Genomic DNA, 15806 nt, shown 5'->3' with positions numbered 1-15806 from the left:
GGAGGGGTGCTGGCAGGTCATCTGACTTGTCTCGTCCTGGGGCTCATTCTCTCTGATAAAGGCCTCCTTTCTCTTGAGTGGGCTAGAGCATCTGTGGAAACCAGAGGCTGGCGCCAGAGGAATAACTCACACTCCCTTTGAGGAATTGAAACCAGGCAGGCTAGAAGCTCCATTTTGGGCACACCCTGTGTTCCAGGAGAGGAACCCTGGCTCTGCTGTGCCGTTCTGGAGCAGCACACGGTGCTTCCCAGATGGTAGTGAGTTGAGCGACACATCCCAGCACACTTTCCTAAGTAACTAAATCTGCATTGTACCATTCTTTGAAATTCCAGAGTTGGGTGAGATCTCAGCAATCATCCAGTATTAATACAATCCCCTCCTTTCGTGGGTAAATGAACTGAGGCTCAGAATGGCCTGCTGACTTGCCCGGGGTTACAGCCTGCTACTGAGCAGGGGTGGTATTCTATTAGCTAACATTTGTGAGATGTTTATGATGTGCTTAGTAGTGTAAGTTCTTTACGCGAATGATCTCGTTTGACCGTCCCTATTTAGCAGCAAGGGAAATGAGTCTTAAAGAGGTTAAGTGACTGGCTGGTTGGTGGTAGAGTTGGGAGTGGAGCCTAGATCTGAGTCCTGAGCCTGCACTCTTAACCACATCCCTGCACCAGCCTCTCCCTGGGCTCGGTTCTGGTTGCTACCTCCATGCTGTTTCCACCCTACTACTCACCCAAATTGGAACATGTGGAACCATCACTGTGAGGCTGACATTAGGCAGATGGAGACCCAGGCCCCAGAGAGGGCAAGTATCTTATTCCAGGTCACACAGCAGATCAGCTCTTTTTGAGCATTAGGTTATCCATGATGAGAATGCCATTTTGTTATCAGCCTACAAACGCTTTACCTCCAAATTCAACTCTGAAGGTTTGAGGGAATATCACCAACTCTGTTTATTTAGGAACAACTAAGGGCTGAAACAGACTAGTTTTAACTTGCAGTGCAAGTTAAACCACCTACTTTCTGAAGGCTTCAGCACAGTGAAGGTGTTAATGGATAATTGCCACTATGGTTGATTACCAGAAGAAGGAAAGAGGGAAGAGGTTGCCCCAGGGCCATAAAACCGAGGCAGAGGCAGACCTGAGACTCAGTATCCCTAGACCCCCTTTTAGCATCAGTGTCAAAACTCTTGCCTGGTTTCCTTTACAAAGCAGAGAGGGGTCAGGGGTGACTGGATACTGGATTCCTTGCCAGACAATGTGCGTCCTTGGGAAACTAATCCGATATCTGACTCCCCCAGTTCTTCAGACAGGACCTTTCTGCTGATCAGCCAGATCCCCGTTCTCTCTCTTCCTACAGGTATCATTCTGTATTTTCTTACTCATCAGGTCTGTGATGTGACAAGGGCTTGAGGTCCTAGATTCTAGTCCCAGCTCTGCCACTTTCCATCATTTACCTCTCTGAGGGCCTTTCTTTCCAGGGGAACAATAATGATATGGGGGATTTATATACCCATTGAGTCGAGGCAAATTCAGCTCAATGAGTGGATGCCTTGCAGTGCTGTTTACTGGATGCTAGATCTTCTGCCATGATGGCAGTGTTCTGGGTTCGTGCTGTCCAAGAGAGTAGCCACGATGCACAGGTGGCTGTTGAGTCCTTGAAATGTGGCCAGTGTGAATGAGGAACCGAATTCACCTAAATGTAAGTAGCCAGTGACTGCAGGATCAGAGAGCACAGCTTCTGTGTAAGAGCGAGACAGGAGACGTGAATGTGCTCCCCTCCGGGAAGTCCCGGTTCCCACGGGCCTCTCCTTTTACTGCAGGGAGTGGTATTCCAGTTTAAAAGTAAGTGTTTCTCGTAAAACCTGGCCTCTAAGTGCAGCCCAGTCCTTTCGTCTGGTGCTCAGCCAAAGAGGCGGCGATCGATCCAGACAGTCTGTCTGAAGGGGGAAACCGGCCGCCCTGGGCTGAGATGTCCTGCCAGTCTCACCAGTGTGACGCCTTCCTCACAGTGACTGGACTCCGTTTTTACTTTATGAAATGAAGTTAGTGCTGAAACCCCGATATCAAATGTGGCCCTCTCAGAGGGATCGGTGAGGTCATAGACGTGCCCTGGACCGCTGGCTCGGTGCTGAGGACCTCCAGGGGGAGCCTGGCAGCGGGGAAGACAATTGGGCAGAATACAGTTAATTAATAACCAGTTAATGATGCACTTTACATGAGCAAGACAATATACACTAGCGATGATACTACCAACTGTGTTATGTGCCTGTTGTCCTCCAGACCTTTTGTTAAGGCCTGTGTGACCTCATTTGATCATCATGACATCTCTGTGACATAGGCGCTATTAATATCCCCATTTTGCTAACAAGAAAACTAAGGAATAGAAGGGAGCCATAATTTCCCCAGTGTCACTTGCGGAAAGCCAGGGTTCAAACACAAGAGCCTAATTCCAGAGCCCATAATCCTCAAAATCCTCAGTAACTTGTGAAACATTGGCTTTCACTCCCCCCCACCCAGCCCCACTGGAAAGCTGAGTTAGATGGGAACAGTGGGACCAGTGGGCATGGGAATAAGCGTGGTCAGTGGAGCCTCCTCCCTTGGTTTTAAACAGAACTATGGGACCTGCGTGGCAGTGGTGCGGTCCTTGGTGTGATATGGAAGCCGATGTCATTTCCTGATGCAGCCCGCCATTCATCTTCCTCAGTTCCGCCTTCCTCTCATACACCCGTGGCTAGTTTCCGGTGTAGGAGCTGCTAGCTTGTCCTGGCCCAGGGACGTGGCCATGGTGTGGGGCCTTGCCCCTGAGGTCAGCCTGCACGCAGAACAACTTCTGCTTTCCCTGTATGAAAATGTTCTATGAAATGGGGTTTATCATGGTATCATTCCAGGAGAAGGAGGGTTTTTTCCTGTTTGGTTTCTTGTCAATCAAGTAGAGATGTTTGTATTGGAGATGCCCTCAGTGGTAAGAAAATGAGCAGTCGGCCAGAAATGGCCCACCTCCTTTTCTGCTCCACACTCTCTCTCATTTGGTAGGGATCAGATTGTCCTGGAATGTGTGTAAGTTGGTTCCTTTTCCTTGGAAGGATGGAAGTCAATGTACTGTAGCAGGAAAAGCTAAAATCCAGGTAACTGGAGCCTGGAGACATGAGTTCCAGTCCCAGTTCTGCCAACCTTGCAGTGAGAGACAGGTTATTCCACATCTCTGGGCATTTCTCATCTGTGGAATGAAAGATTGGGCTGGATACCATCTGTTTCCTTAGAGCTCTCCATTCTATATGAAGGATACTTGCTAAATTTGCTGAACAGTCTCTCCCAGCTCTGGGCAGTCTTGAACAAGCATGTCCTCTCTCCTGCAGGCATCTTGGCTGTCCTCATCCCCCGCCTGGACCTCGTCATCTCCCTGGTGGGCTCTGTGAGCAGCAGCGCCCTGGCCCTCATCATCCCGCCCCTTCTGGAGATCACCACCTACTACTCGGAGGGCATGAGCCCCCTCACTATCACCAAGGACGCCCTGATCAGCATCCTCGGCTTCGTGGGCTTTGTGGTGGGGACGTATGAGGCCCTCTACGAGCTGATGCAGCCAAGCGACACTCCCATCTTCATCAACTCCACCAGTGCCTTTCTATAGTGATCTGGGTGCATTGCCTGTACCTGCCCGCCCCACCGCTGTATGTTCCCCAGCACCTGGCCCCAGAGCCTCAAGCAGGGTCCAGGCTCTGGGGAAAGGCAAGGTTGCTGTCTGGGAACCTCTCTGCCTGGCACCCCTGGGCCAGGTAGGGCCAACGGCAGGGGAGAAAGCGGGTAGCAGATACCTGAGAGGTACCTCTAGTGGCAGTGCCATCACTGTTCCCTTGTACTTATTTTAACCCCAAACCTTTCAGCTCTTTTCCCTCATCCTGCCTCGTCCCTTACCTGCCTCCCCCCTTACCTGCCTCCCTCCTTCTGACCTCCCTCCCCCAAATTATTCCTGTTGCACAACTCACTTTATTTAAAAATGTTAGCATCCCCCACCTCACGTTTCCTCCTTTCCTGGGCCAAGCCTAGATCAAATAAGTGGGAGCTCCCCGTCTTTACAAAGCCAAGCCTAGCTCTTGCTTTTCTCTGTCCCAAGTGTTTTACCTTGAGGTTCTCCTACCTATTCAGGTCTCCAGACAGTGTCTGGACCTACCTAGTAGTTTGAAACCAGCCCCCAAAGCTGGAGCTTTTAATCTCTCCTCTCTCTGGCTTGCCGTGACCCTTGACAACACCCACTCCTCTCCGAATCACTCGTGTGGGTCACGAGACTGTCTTCTTAGTTGCTTTAGCTCCCAAAAGATATCAAGCGCTCCCTAAATTGAAAATATTTATATTTTATTTAAATTAGCTTTTGGGTTTAGACTCTGTCTCTAGATCTGGAGTTGTCGTGAATTGTTCCTTCCTCAGTAAACTTTTGCTCAGCTTCTCCTGCTGAAAAGAAACTTACTCCAGGAACTGTCTGCTTTGCTCCTCAGCACTGCTGGCTGAGGACCCCAAAGGGTTGAACTAGGGTCGCCTTTGGGTGTATCTCTGTGGGGGGCGTGGACTCTGCCTCCCGTTGGCCAGCCTGATTTCATGTTGAGAAGATGTGAAGGACTCAGGAAATACTTGCCAGTGCATGAGGCCAGGGGAAAGGCGGCTGAGTGGGGTGTGTGTCTGTCCACGGGAGGCTTATAAAGTGGTTGCTTTGTACGTTCAGGCCCGTTTTGCAGCCTCAGCCCTTGACAAGTAAACGGCATGGCAGCATTCAGTTGCCATCATGCCAGGAAGACACCCACACTGTTGCTATGGATGAGAAGATGAAGCCAGTGTGCACAGAGAGGGTGCAGTTCAGTTCCTAGAATGCACAGCCACTGGTCTGATACGGTGCTTGGTTGTTTACAATCAACGGGGAGCAGGGCAGAAACAGTGCCCACCCCAAGCTGCCTCCAAGACCTGGACTTCTAAAAGAACCACTTGGTTGGGGACTTTGGTCCCCTGTGTGCTAAACACTAATTGTGACCCCTGTTGCTCCCCTCAATGCCTCCCTGAGTAACAGAAGTAGCCTCAGGGTTGGCTCCCCTCAAGGCCAGCTTTCCGACTTGGGAGCAGACTGCAGAGAAGGCAGGGGAAGGTGCGTTGCCTTGCTTCCGGCTGCCTCTCCTTCGCTCTTGGTGTGAGAAGGGTTTCAGAAGGGTATGCATTACTCTCCGTCTCTCGAGCTGTGTGTGTGTGTGTGTTCATGGGACCTGCTGTCCTCCACTCCTGTCACCAGGCTCTTGCTCACCTGGAGAGACTGTTCACCCTGAAAGTGGAGACAGCAGCACAACTTTGTCAGGGGTTTTGTTTTTGTATTTCACCAAAGCTCATAAGGGCTGTGACCCACCCCCACGGCCCCGGCTTTTTCTTTCTCTTCCGTTCCAAAGCGAAACTCTCTTATTGCAGTGACTCCTAACCTACCTGATAATTTATGAACTTAGGAAGATGTGATGAGTGGTGACTTGGTCTCCCTTAGGAGAATGACACTTTTCACTCTTTCTGTTCTTGGATGGTCACTAAGAGGTTCTAATAGGATCAAGATTCTGGCTGGAGGGAGCAGCGGCCCTGTCCTCTGAAGCCTCAGGCCTAGAAGTTACCAAAGTGGCTTCTAGAACAGTCCTCCTTCTATGCGAGCCCGGGCTCCAGCCGACCTTCCGCAGCGGTCCTGAGAGTTGTTCTCCGTGAGCAGGTGCGTGCCAGTAGAAGCAGGTCAGACCCGTGTCCTGCCCACAGCTTCTGCACTGGAGGCTTCTGTGCACTCCGAGCTGCGAGAGGCGGCCCCATCCAGGAGGGTAGTGAGACTGGGACTGTGACGCTGGGACCTGAGGTCCTCTGGCCCCAGGTCTTAGCAAAACACAGACTATTGCTTGAGGATCCCTGGCCCAGGGAAGATGGTGTGTACCAGAGACAGCCCTGGCATTGGGGCTTCTGGAAGCTCATTTGGCATGGCCTTTGCCCTCTGTGATCTCTTTCCTGTGCTGCTGCTGCCTTGACAGCCTGATCGCGTGGCTGCTGCGAAGACCCAGGCCAGGCGGCCCAGTCAGGGGACCTTCCCGATCGTGCAGTTGCACAGCAACTAGCTGTTGAGTAAAGTCAGCTGGAAGACGGTAGCGGCAGGAAGCCCTTCCTCCTCTTCTGGGTCAGCTCAGGGAAGCCGACTCTTCTGCTGCCCACGGTGCTTCTTCAGTCAGGGAACCCCTCCCTGATTTCTTCCACTGCTCGTTCGGAGCCAGCTGCCCAGCCTCTCCCGTGTCCTCCTCCAGCCCCTGGTGTAAAGCGCCAGCGTAAGTAGAAGTCTGATGAAGGACAAGAGAGCAAAGGCTTTCTGGGGTGTGAGCCTGCGTCTGCCAGACCAAAGGCCAGCCGGGGGTTTTCTGGCCCGGTGCTGTTAGCCTCTGTCCCTCCCCCAGCTGCCCAGGCAGTCCTGGAAGTAGCTTCTCAGGGCCCCTGGTCCTCCCCAGCAGACACCGCTGTTGGGAGCAGGTTTCCAGCTCTGTGGGCATGAGCCTCCCCTTAAATGCAGCTGCTTGCTGGGAAGAGCATGACCTGGCATCTTCTGTTCAGTTTGCCTAGAAGGTGTCACCGTTCACAAGTGACATTATAATACTGTGCTGCTGTCTGGCTGCTGGGAGCCCTTCCTCTGCCCAAACCCTGGCCAGGTGTATGTGAATGGGTAGCGGGTCTTAGCTCTGGGCCTGCAGCCTGCACCCTCCCTCTCTGTCACTCACCCCTCCAGCTACATCCTTTAGCTGATCCGCACTGCTCACCCTCTGCCCCACTGAAAGGTAAAACGTGCAACGTTATCATCTGTCTTAAAGTGATGATCCCAAACAGGTGCATTAGGAGTCTTTTCCCCCTTTCTGTTCTCCTGTCTTACTTTTTCCTTCTCGAATTTCTCCCTTCCTAAGTTATAGAATGTCATCCCTGTTTAACACTACATGTTTGCCTCATGTTTTTTGGAAGTGCAAAATCTCATTTTATGTCTGTTTACAGCTCTATTCACTACGCACAGCAAGGGGGTATGTATCAGCGGGTTTTATTTCGTAGCTGATCAGGTGTTAAGGCCCAACATCGGCCCCGAGTCAGAACCCGCAGCTGCTTCCTCCCAGAAGGGACATAGAATGCAAGGGGCACGACCGACGTGGTGTTGAGGAGTCAGCTCAAGGCTGCCTTAGAATTCAGTTTCCCAGAGTACTTTACAAATCCCCAAGACCATTAGGGGAGAGGAGGGGTGGGGTTTGTCTTTGAAGTCATGGTCAACACTTCCAGACAGTTAGTCCTGCTGCTTGCAAGGCTGTTTGCTCTGACAGCATCAGCCTGTTACATTTCTTCCCTGTCTTTGGGCTGCTGGGTCGTTCCCTGGCCAGGAGACATTAATGGTGCTGATATGAGGTTATTGGAGTGGGAGAGTGGGAAATAAGGGTGGAGGGTACCCGCTGTAAGCCGCCTTCTTTTGGTTAAATCAGGGTGATGCTGGGGAAGCTATCTTCTTCTAGTGAACCATAAACTTATGTGACTCTATTGTAAAACATGTCAGTGGATGTGTGAGTAAGAGGCATTTGAAAAACTAGTGTCCTGCAGGTCTTGATAACCAGACAGTACTGTGTATGTCATGTGCCTACGTGGATGTATATTTCCCTCATGGTATGTGTAGAGATGTGGATCGTGCAGGAGCTTAAAGAAGATCTCATTTTGGTTTCTGCATACAGATCATGTGTTAAACTTTTCCTTTTCAATAAATGAATTTTATTTTTTATTTTTGAGAGGTTGTGGTCTGTGTCTTTGTTTTCACTTTTTTTTTTTTTTTTTTAATGTCACTCAGATCCCTTTACTAGATCTCAGGTTAAAATGTTTCTAGTTTATGTCAGAGAGCTCATCCGGGGGAGTAGTGCGAACAGTAGAACCATCTATGTAATTAAGAGTTCCCAAGAAAGGGACCAGGTAGTTATTTTTCTGTTAGACAATCCTGTCCTTCCTAAATTGCTGTTTCTTCTTCTCTTGAAAACTTGAGTAGGAATTCCCAGCCCTCTCTGTGCATGTCAGATGCCCACACGGAACAGGTGTGATGGTTGGTTTTGTGTGTCAACGTGGCTATGTTATAGTATTGAATAACCCAGGTCTTCAACAAACATTAACCTAGGTGTCGCTGTGAAGGTATTTTGTAGATGTGGTTAATGTCTATAATCAGTTGCCTTCAAATAAAAGAGATTATCCTCAAAAATGTGGACGGGCCTCATCCGATCAGTTGAAGGGCCTTAAGAGCAAAACTAGGTTTCATGAGGAAGAAGACATTCTGCCTCAAGACTGCAGCATCAGCTCCTGCCCGAGGGTTTCCAGCTTGAAATTCCCTCATTATGTTTGTGTGTATGTGTGTACGTGTGTGTATGGATGGATGTGTGTGTATGTGTGTATGTCTCCATCTTACTGGTTCTGTTTCTCTGAAGAATCCTGACTGATATGAGAGGTAACACCCAATTTTCTTCAAGTGGGGAGATTGATTTCAGGACAGTGGAAGAGATGGCATCCTTCCCTTTTTGTCGCGTTTAAGAAGAAAAACAAGACCATCTGAGCTGCCTCTTAGATGATTTGAAAACTAATTTTTGGTGGCTACTGAATTAGATTTGTTTAAAAGCAGAGCCCTCAAGGAACACTCTTAAAGTGTAACATTTTACTGACACAGGAAGGTTGGGAACGCGTTGTGACTGTTTTCAATTATCAGGATTATTATTGGAACTAAGGGGGAGGTCAAAGGGATTCAGTGACTGTTCCAGGTCACCAACCAGTCAGTGGCAGAATCGGGATACACACGCAGCCCTTTGATTCCAGAACCCAAGCACTTCCCAACACTGGCTGCCTCCCCTCGTTGTTACAGCCTCGGGGCGGGGGAGGCCCGCTTTCAGGGATTGTCTTGACGATCAGAGAGAACGTTATAAAGTACCTGGCAGGAAGGGCTTAAGAACCATTTTCTGAGCTATTAGCTGAATTGAAGAAAAGGCTCAGAGAGAGGCAGTTTTACTTGCTTTTCGGTTATGCGCTCATTTGCTGTGACCACGTCTTACTCACCTCCTTTGTGCAGAATATTCAATCCTTTGTAGTCTGTTCACCTCTTCATGTTTTTATTCCATACTTAATGGCCATAATCCCTCCTTCCAGGTAACCAGGGCCCTCAAGGTAGGCCCACTGCACTGCTGGAGGCATACATTGAGTGATGGTGGACTGAATTTTCACCCTAAACCTGGGGCCCTTTGCTACATGGGCTGCCCTCAGACTCGGCCCACTGCAGATGCGTGCTAAGAAACCGGGTGTGTCTTGAATTGGTGCACTTTACCAGACCCTTGGCCATTGGTCTCCCCGTACCTTTTTTTGAAAAAATTGGAGTATAATCTACATATAATAAAATTCACCTGTTTTTTAAGTGTACATTTCAATAACTTTTGACAAATGCATGCAGTCGTTTGACCACCATTTCAATCAAGATATAGAATGTTTCCTTTACCCACCAAATTTCCCTTATGTCCCTTTGTAATCAATTCCATCCCCAAGCCACTTGGTCTGTGGCAATAACTGACCTGATTTTTCTGTCTCTAGTTTTGCCTTTTCTAGAATGTCATATAAATGGAACCATTACAGATGGAATCCTTTCTGTCTGGCTTCTTTCACTTAGCAAATCATGTGTGTTGTTACATGTATCAGTAGTTTATTTTTATTGCTGAATAATATTCTGTTGCATGGACGACCCATAATTTGTCTATTCATTCACCAGTTGATGGCTGTTTGGGTTGCTTCTAGTTTTGGGCTATTATGAATAAAGCTGCTGTAAATATTCATGTACAGATCTTTGTGTAGACATATGTTTTTATTTCTCTTGGGTAAATACCTAGGAGTGGAGTTGTGAGGTTGTACGGTAAGTGTATACTGACTTTATAAGAAATTGGAAAATTGTTTTCCAAAGTGGCTATATTATTTTGGATTCCTACCAACGATTTATGAAAGCGCCCGTTGCTCTGTATTCTCACCGATACTTCCTACTGTGGCCTTTTGAATTTTAGCCATCTTAATGGATGTGTAGTGCTACCTCATTGTGGTTTTAATTTGCATTTACCTAATGGCTAGTGATGTTCTGCATCTTATTCTGGGCTTATTTGCCGTTGGTCTGTCTTCTTAAGTGTTTGTTCAAATACTTTTCCTCTTTAAAATTGTCTTCTTAAAGAAATTTAAGCTTTTGCTGTGAAGCAATTATAGATTCAAAGGAAGGTGCAAAGAAATGCATAGGGAGGTCCAGGTACCCTTCTCCCAGTCTCCCCAGTGTTGACATCTTGCATAATTATAATACATTATCAAAACCAGGAAATTGACGTGGGCACAATCCATAGAGCTCATTCAGATCTCTCCAGGTGTATATGCGCTCACTGTGTCTGTGCATGTACTTATGCGTGTTTGTGTCTATAGCTCTAAGCAATTTTATCACACGTGTAGCTTCTACCACCACAATTGAGATGCTTAACTGTACCATCACCACAAGACTCCTTCGTGCGTCCCCTTTATAGACCCCCTCACCCCCTGTGCTCCCCCATAGCCCTAACTCCTGGCAACCACTAATCTGTTCTTCATCTCTATCGTTATGTTATTTCACAAATGTTATATAAGTTGAATTAAGCTGTATGTATCTTTTTTTAGATTGGCTTCTTTGTCTCAGTATAATAACCTTGAGGTTCATCAAAGTTGTTGCAAGTATGAATAGTTCCTTTTTATTGCTGCGTAGTATTCCATGGTATGGATGTACCACAGTTTATTTATTCACCCATTGAAGAGAATTTGCGTAGCTTCCAGGTCTGGCTATTACAGATAAAGCTGCTGTAAGAACTCATGTACAAGTTTCTGCTTGAAAATAAGTCTTTACTTCTCTGGGATAAATACCCAAGGGTGCAATTGCTGAGTTGTATGGTAAGTTCCTTTTCAGTTTTAAAAGGAATTTTCAAACCATTTTCCAGAGTGGCTGTACCATTTTACATTTCTATTAGCAATGTACGAATGATCCAATTTCTCTGCATCCTGGTCAGCATTTGGTATTGTCATTATTTTTTATTTTAGCCATTTATCAGATCTTATCAATATTTTGTTAGATTTATACCCCAGTAAGTATTTAATTTTCTTTGGAGCATTTGCAAACGGTAATGTGTTTTTAATTTCAGTTTCCACATGTTCATTCATAGTGTATAGAAATGTAATTGATTTTTGTGTGTTAATCTTGTATCCTGCAACCTGTGTACACTCACTTAATAGTTCTATGAGTTTTTTGGTTAGATTTCTTGGGATTTCTGTGTAGACAGTCATGTTGTCTGCAAATAGAGATAGTTGTATTGCTGTAGGATTTTTCTAGAGGTTTCCCTGTATTTCTGTACTGAGAGATTTTTTGGTATCATGAATGGGTGAATTTTGTCAAATGCTCTTTTTGCATCGATCAATAGGATCCTGCAGTTTTTCTTTTCTCACTTGTTGGTGTGGTGGATTAAATGGATTGATTTTTGAATATTGAACCAGCCTGGCTTACCTGGAATACATCCTGCTTGGTCATGAGATTTTTTTCTTTTTAGATATTGTTGGATGGTCCTCTGTTTTTTACTCACCCTGATATTTACTCTGACAAATGCAGAATCCAGAATGGAGCCTTTTTATAAATGAGCTCAACCATATGCCATAGCTGCTTTCTTGGTACAAGGGAATTATTGCCTCCGGCCCGATTCCCAGCCGCTATGGTGCTACATGAAGGCAGCAATGTCAGTATTATGTATGTTTGGGCTGGATAATTCTTTGTTGTAGGGACTGTCCTGTGCATTGTAGCATGTTGAGCAGCATCCCTGGTCTCTACCCACTAGATGCCAGGTGCACCCCACCAGTTGTGACAACCAAAAGTCCCTCCAGACATTGCTAAACGTCCCCTTGTGTGTGTGTGTGTGTGGGGGGGGGGTGGTATGGAAATTGCCCCCTCTGCCATTGAGAGGTTCTGTCTTAATACGTTTAGTCCCTACCTACCCCTAGCTGGGGGGATGTCTTTTTATCTTGGCCACGGAACAGAGGTGAGTGTGTGGTTACGGATACTATGAAAAGGTCTGCCTTTTTAATAGTAGCGATAAAATATCTATCATCTCCTGAGCATTTATTATTCCAACTCTGCTAAGCATTCTGCCTGTATTATCTCCCTTAGTACTCAGATCCAGGGAGAGAAGGTGCTGGTAATATCCCCACTTTTCAAACTGAGACATAAAAAGTTAAATAACTTGCCCAAGATGACACGTTTTCTCAGTGGTGGAGCCACGTCTGTCTGACTCCAGCCTCGAGTCTTTGCCCTGAGGTCTGCTTCCCTGCTGCTGGCTCTGTCGCTCCTGCCCTCTCAGCCCTCAGTGGACACAGAACATTTCCAGCCCCCGTCTGGGCGCCTAAGTCCTCCCACATTCCAGCCTAGCCCATCGGAACTACCCCTCCTTGTTCAAATACTCAAAACATGTATGCCTTCTCTTTAGGCTGTTCTCTTAGGCTAGCTGGCCCTTCTCTGTGCTAAATCTGAAGCTCAACTTTAAGACCCAGCTCAGATGGCTGCTTCTCTCTAGAACCTTCCCCAGCCGTGTCGGTCAGAATTTATAGCTCCCTCCCTAGCAACGACGTGACATCACTTCTCTGGTTAGCCTCATGGCTTCTGATGCTAGAGAGATGTGACTCCTTGGCCACTTTCCCTAGATCATGAGTTACTTGAGGCGTTGATCAGATCAGACTTGACCTCCCAGTGCCAGTCCGTGGGGCTGGTCATGTGTCTGGAATGGGTTGGTTTCTAAATTCACTGCAGCTTCTTCCAGTTGGGAGTGATGCCTGGCCTGTAAGGTGCTGTCACTCTATATATTTTGAATTTGGTATCAATCAAACCAAGCACTTTCCTTGGTTGGACCCATAGATTTGTTGAGGAACCTTGAGAAAATTCTAAAGGCTCGTCTTTCCCAGCCCAGTCCCTGAGGGAGTTCCCGCTCTTCGCTCGGTGGGACAGCCTGTGCCTCTCCTGATCATGCAGCTGGCAGAGGCCGCCTGAGAGCTTCTGGGCTGCCCTGAGATGCTGCTGCCCGGGCTGTTCTTCAGCACGTGGGCCCAGCTCCCTTGCAGGTTGGCATTTCACCAGTTCGTCATGTGGTACAGGAGGGTGGGTCAGCCATTCTCTGCTGAACTAGCCGTGGGCCCGGAGCAAGCCACAACATATCTGAAAACTTTCGTGCTATATCTTTTTTCCCCCCTCTGTTTTTTAGACTCTCCATAATCTTCAGCCCAAAAGAGAGTAGTTTTCCTTCCAAGGCCTTTGGCTTTGCTGGTCTTCCACCGTAGAGACTCACTTTTGGGGGTTCTAGGGGTGGCTTCAGTCCTCCCAACAAGACCTCACATGCCTCCCTCCAGAGCACAGCTCCGATTTCTGCAAGATACACCTGCCTTCTCTATAAGGTCGTGAAAAGCCCCACGTGAGGGTGCCGTTGCTCAGGCCCGCCCTCCCTCCACCGCCACCCCAAGGAGCAGTCTCACTATTCTTTTGCCATCGTCCCGGCGGATTCCAGCTGCCCTTCCTCACGGGCCGTGGTCCTAAGTCCTCGCCCCTCAGCCCTGTCCTGGCTGCCCTCTTCCAGCAATGCTCAAGGTTGCCCTGTCGCTCTTAAGGTCCAGCCTCAGAACTGGATGCCGGATTACAGGAGTGGCCTGGCGTTGAGCCCCAGCGCTGGGCCAACCCACCTCCCCAGATCTGGACGCTCTGGTTCTGTTAACGCCACCCAGAATTATACTGATGTTCTAGGCCTCCGAACTCAGCTGGGTCATGAGACTGAAGCCTCTCAGTCATTCTCGCTGCTGTTCCTCAGTCCTCTGATGTCCTGTATCTGTCATTTGTTTCGTGAACCCAAGTGTCAGGCACAGAGCTGGAGTCAGGCAGCCCTGCCCTGAATCCTGTTGCTCGAACTGAGTGTCTTTGCTTTAAGTCTGTAACATAAGTTGCAAGCCAGTTAATTTCTGTGTGCCTCTGTTCCTCCATCTGTAGAATGGAGGTGACAGCACTTAGCTCCTGGGGTTTTGTGAGGATCAGATGAGGTAAGATATGCCAAGGTCTGCTCAGCAGCTGTCATGCAGCAAGTGCCAGTAAAAGGTGGTAGTGAGATGCTTATGGTGAACTGTAGAAACGCCCAGCCCAGAAGTCAGGAGACCTGGGCTCTGCCTTTCTCTGCCATCGTTCTGCTCTTTCAGGTTCAGGACATTTGGAATCACAGCCCCAGGGCCTTGAGATGGGAGAATTCTCCTGGAAACCTTCAGGGCTTCAGTGGCTCAGTAGGCTGGGTCTTGATCCCAGAGAGCCCTCTGGTGGCTGATCCATGAAGGTGCAGGCTCAGGAGAACAAGGGAAGGGGCCCTGGTGGGCAGGTGGACTGTGGGGACAGAGGCTCCCGCATCCAGAGGTCTCCCATCTAGAAGTGATGTTATAGGGCGATCCTGAGGCTGGGGGTAGAACCTGAATGTGGGTCTCACCTCTGGGACGTTCCAGCTGTGAGACTTCGGACAAACCCCTTCTCCTCTCTGGGCCTTGGTGTGAGGACGTGGGGAATGAAGATGGACTAAATCAGTGTTTCCCAAAGATGCTTTAGGGGACCTCTGGATAGTCATTTTTAAAATCTGACTGCTTATGTATTTTCATGTGTGCTAGCAAAAATAGTAACTGTCAAATCCTTTAGTGTATGGATATTATCATTTTAAGGTGAGTAAAAAATACTTAAAAAAATCTGGAAGAAAAATATTAAGTAAATAATAGTGCAGGTGGTATTCCATCAGGGCAAAAATCATGAAAATGGTAAGCATGACAACAGAAATTTGGGCAACACTGGACTAGATTATTTGTGGTTTCCTGCTCAGTTGTGATAAATTAATCCTATCTTTATATTACCTGGTGTTATTTCCTACATGGTGGTCACCACTGATTGTTTATGCTGCTATAAGCTCTTCGTGTTTATTCCCCAGAATGGTATTACGAGGGAGCTATTATTTACTGTCTCCATTTTACTGAGAGACAGAGGCCAACTGACACCTGCCCGAGGCCACGTTAGGGAGTGGCAGAGCGGGATCAGGGCTGAGCCCCCACCCAGGGCCAGTCTGCTGTGGTGCCTCCCACGGATGTGCCTTCTCTGCCCCACCGCTGTGGGAGCCCGATGGCAGGGACTGGGCTGCCCAGTCCTGGTGTCACCTGCAAGGTCTGCCATGACGATGGTTGCCCGGTGATGCTCACTCACATCCAGCCGCACCACAGGGCGAGCTGTGGAGCAGTGGCCACGGCCATGGGCTGGCTCTGGGCATCAGGGGGCTGGCTTCCCAAGGCCTGTGACAATAAGTGCCCGCTCCCTGACCAGTGTGATGCGTTGCAAAGAGTCCTGGCCGGCGGTCAGCAGTTCTAAAGTCTTGTCCTGGGCCTTTCACTAACCTGCTGGTTAACAGACTTATCTACTAATTGCAGACAATTGTAGCAGAGTTGGAGGCATTTTTTCCAAATGGTGTCCTGGGCCCCACTCCCAGAGGGTCTGACCTTGTACGTCTGGGGTAGGGCTCCGGGATCTGACTTTAGCCATCTTGCTAGTTGTGGGAATCAGAGGCCTTGATGACCTCCTGGGTCCCTTCCAGTCTCCAAGGTCCATGAGCCTCAGCGTGGAAGGGCCTGGAGGCCTTCATGCCCTGCCCCTGACTCAACTGCAAACGGGCCAAGTGACACAGAAAA

General features: G+C 48.4%; 1 protein-coding gene across 7 annotated transcripts in view; it reads left to right on the top strand.

The window, feature by feature from the left end:
* Nucleotides 1-7792, top strand: part of SLC36A1 (solute carrier family 36 member 1) — a 53014-nt gene extending 45222 nt beyond the window's left edge. For all 7 annotated transcript variants that reach the window (XM_070570444.1, XM_070570437.1, XM_008523884.2 and 4 more), the window contains one exon: nt 3353-7792. In XM_070570444.1, the coding sequence (XP_070426545.1) occupies nt 3353-3624 (272 nt within the window). In that variant the 3' untranslated portion in view covers nt 3625-7792. The remainder of the gene's footprint in view (nt 1-3352) is intronic.
* The last annotated feature ends 8014 nt before the right edge of the window (nt 7793-15806 follow it).

Source organism: Equus przewalskii, chromosome 13 (assembly GCF_037783145.1).
Source record: "Equus przewalskii isolate Varuska chromosome 13, EquPr2, whole genome shotgun sequence".
Taxonomy (NCBI): Eukaryota; Metazoa; Chordata; class Mammalia; order Perissodactyla; family Equidae; genus Equus; species Equus przewalskii.
The sequence above is the reverse complement of the archived record's forward strand: the minus strand, read 5'-3'. Positions and strand labels throughout refer to the sequence as shown.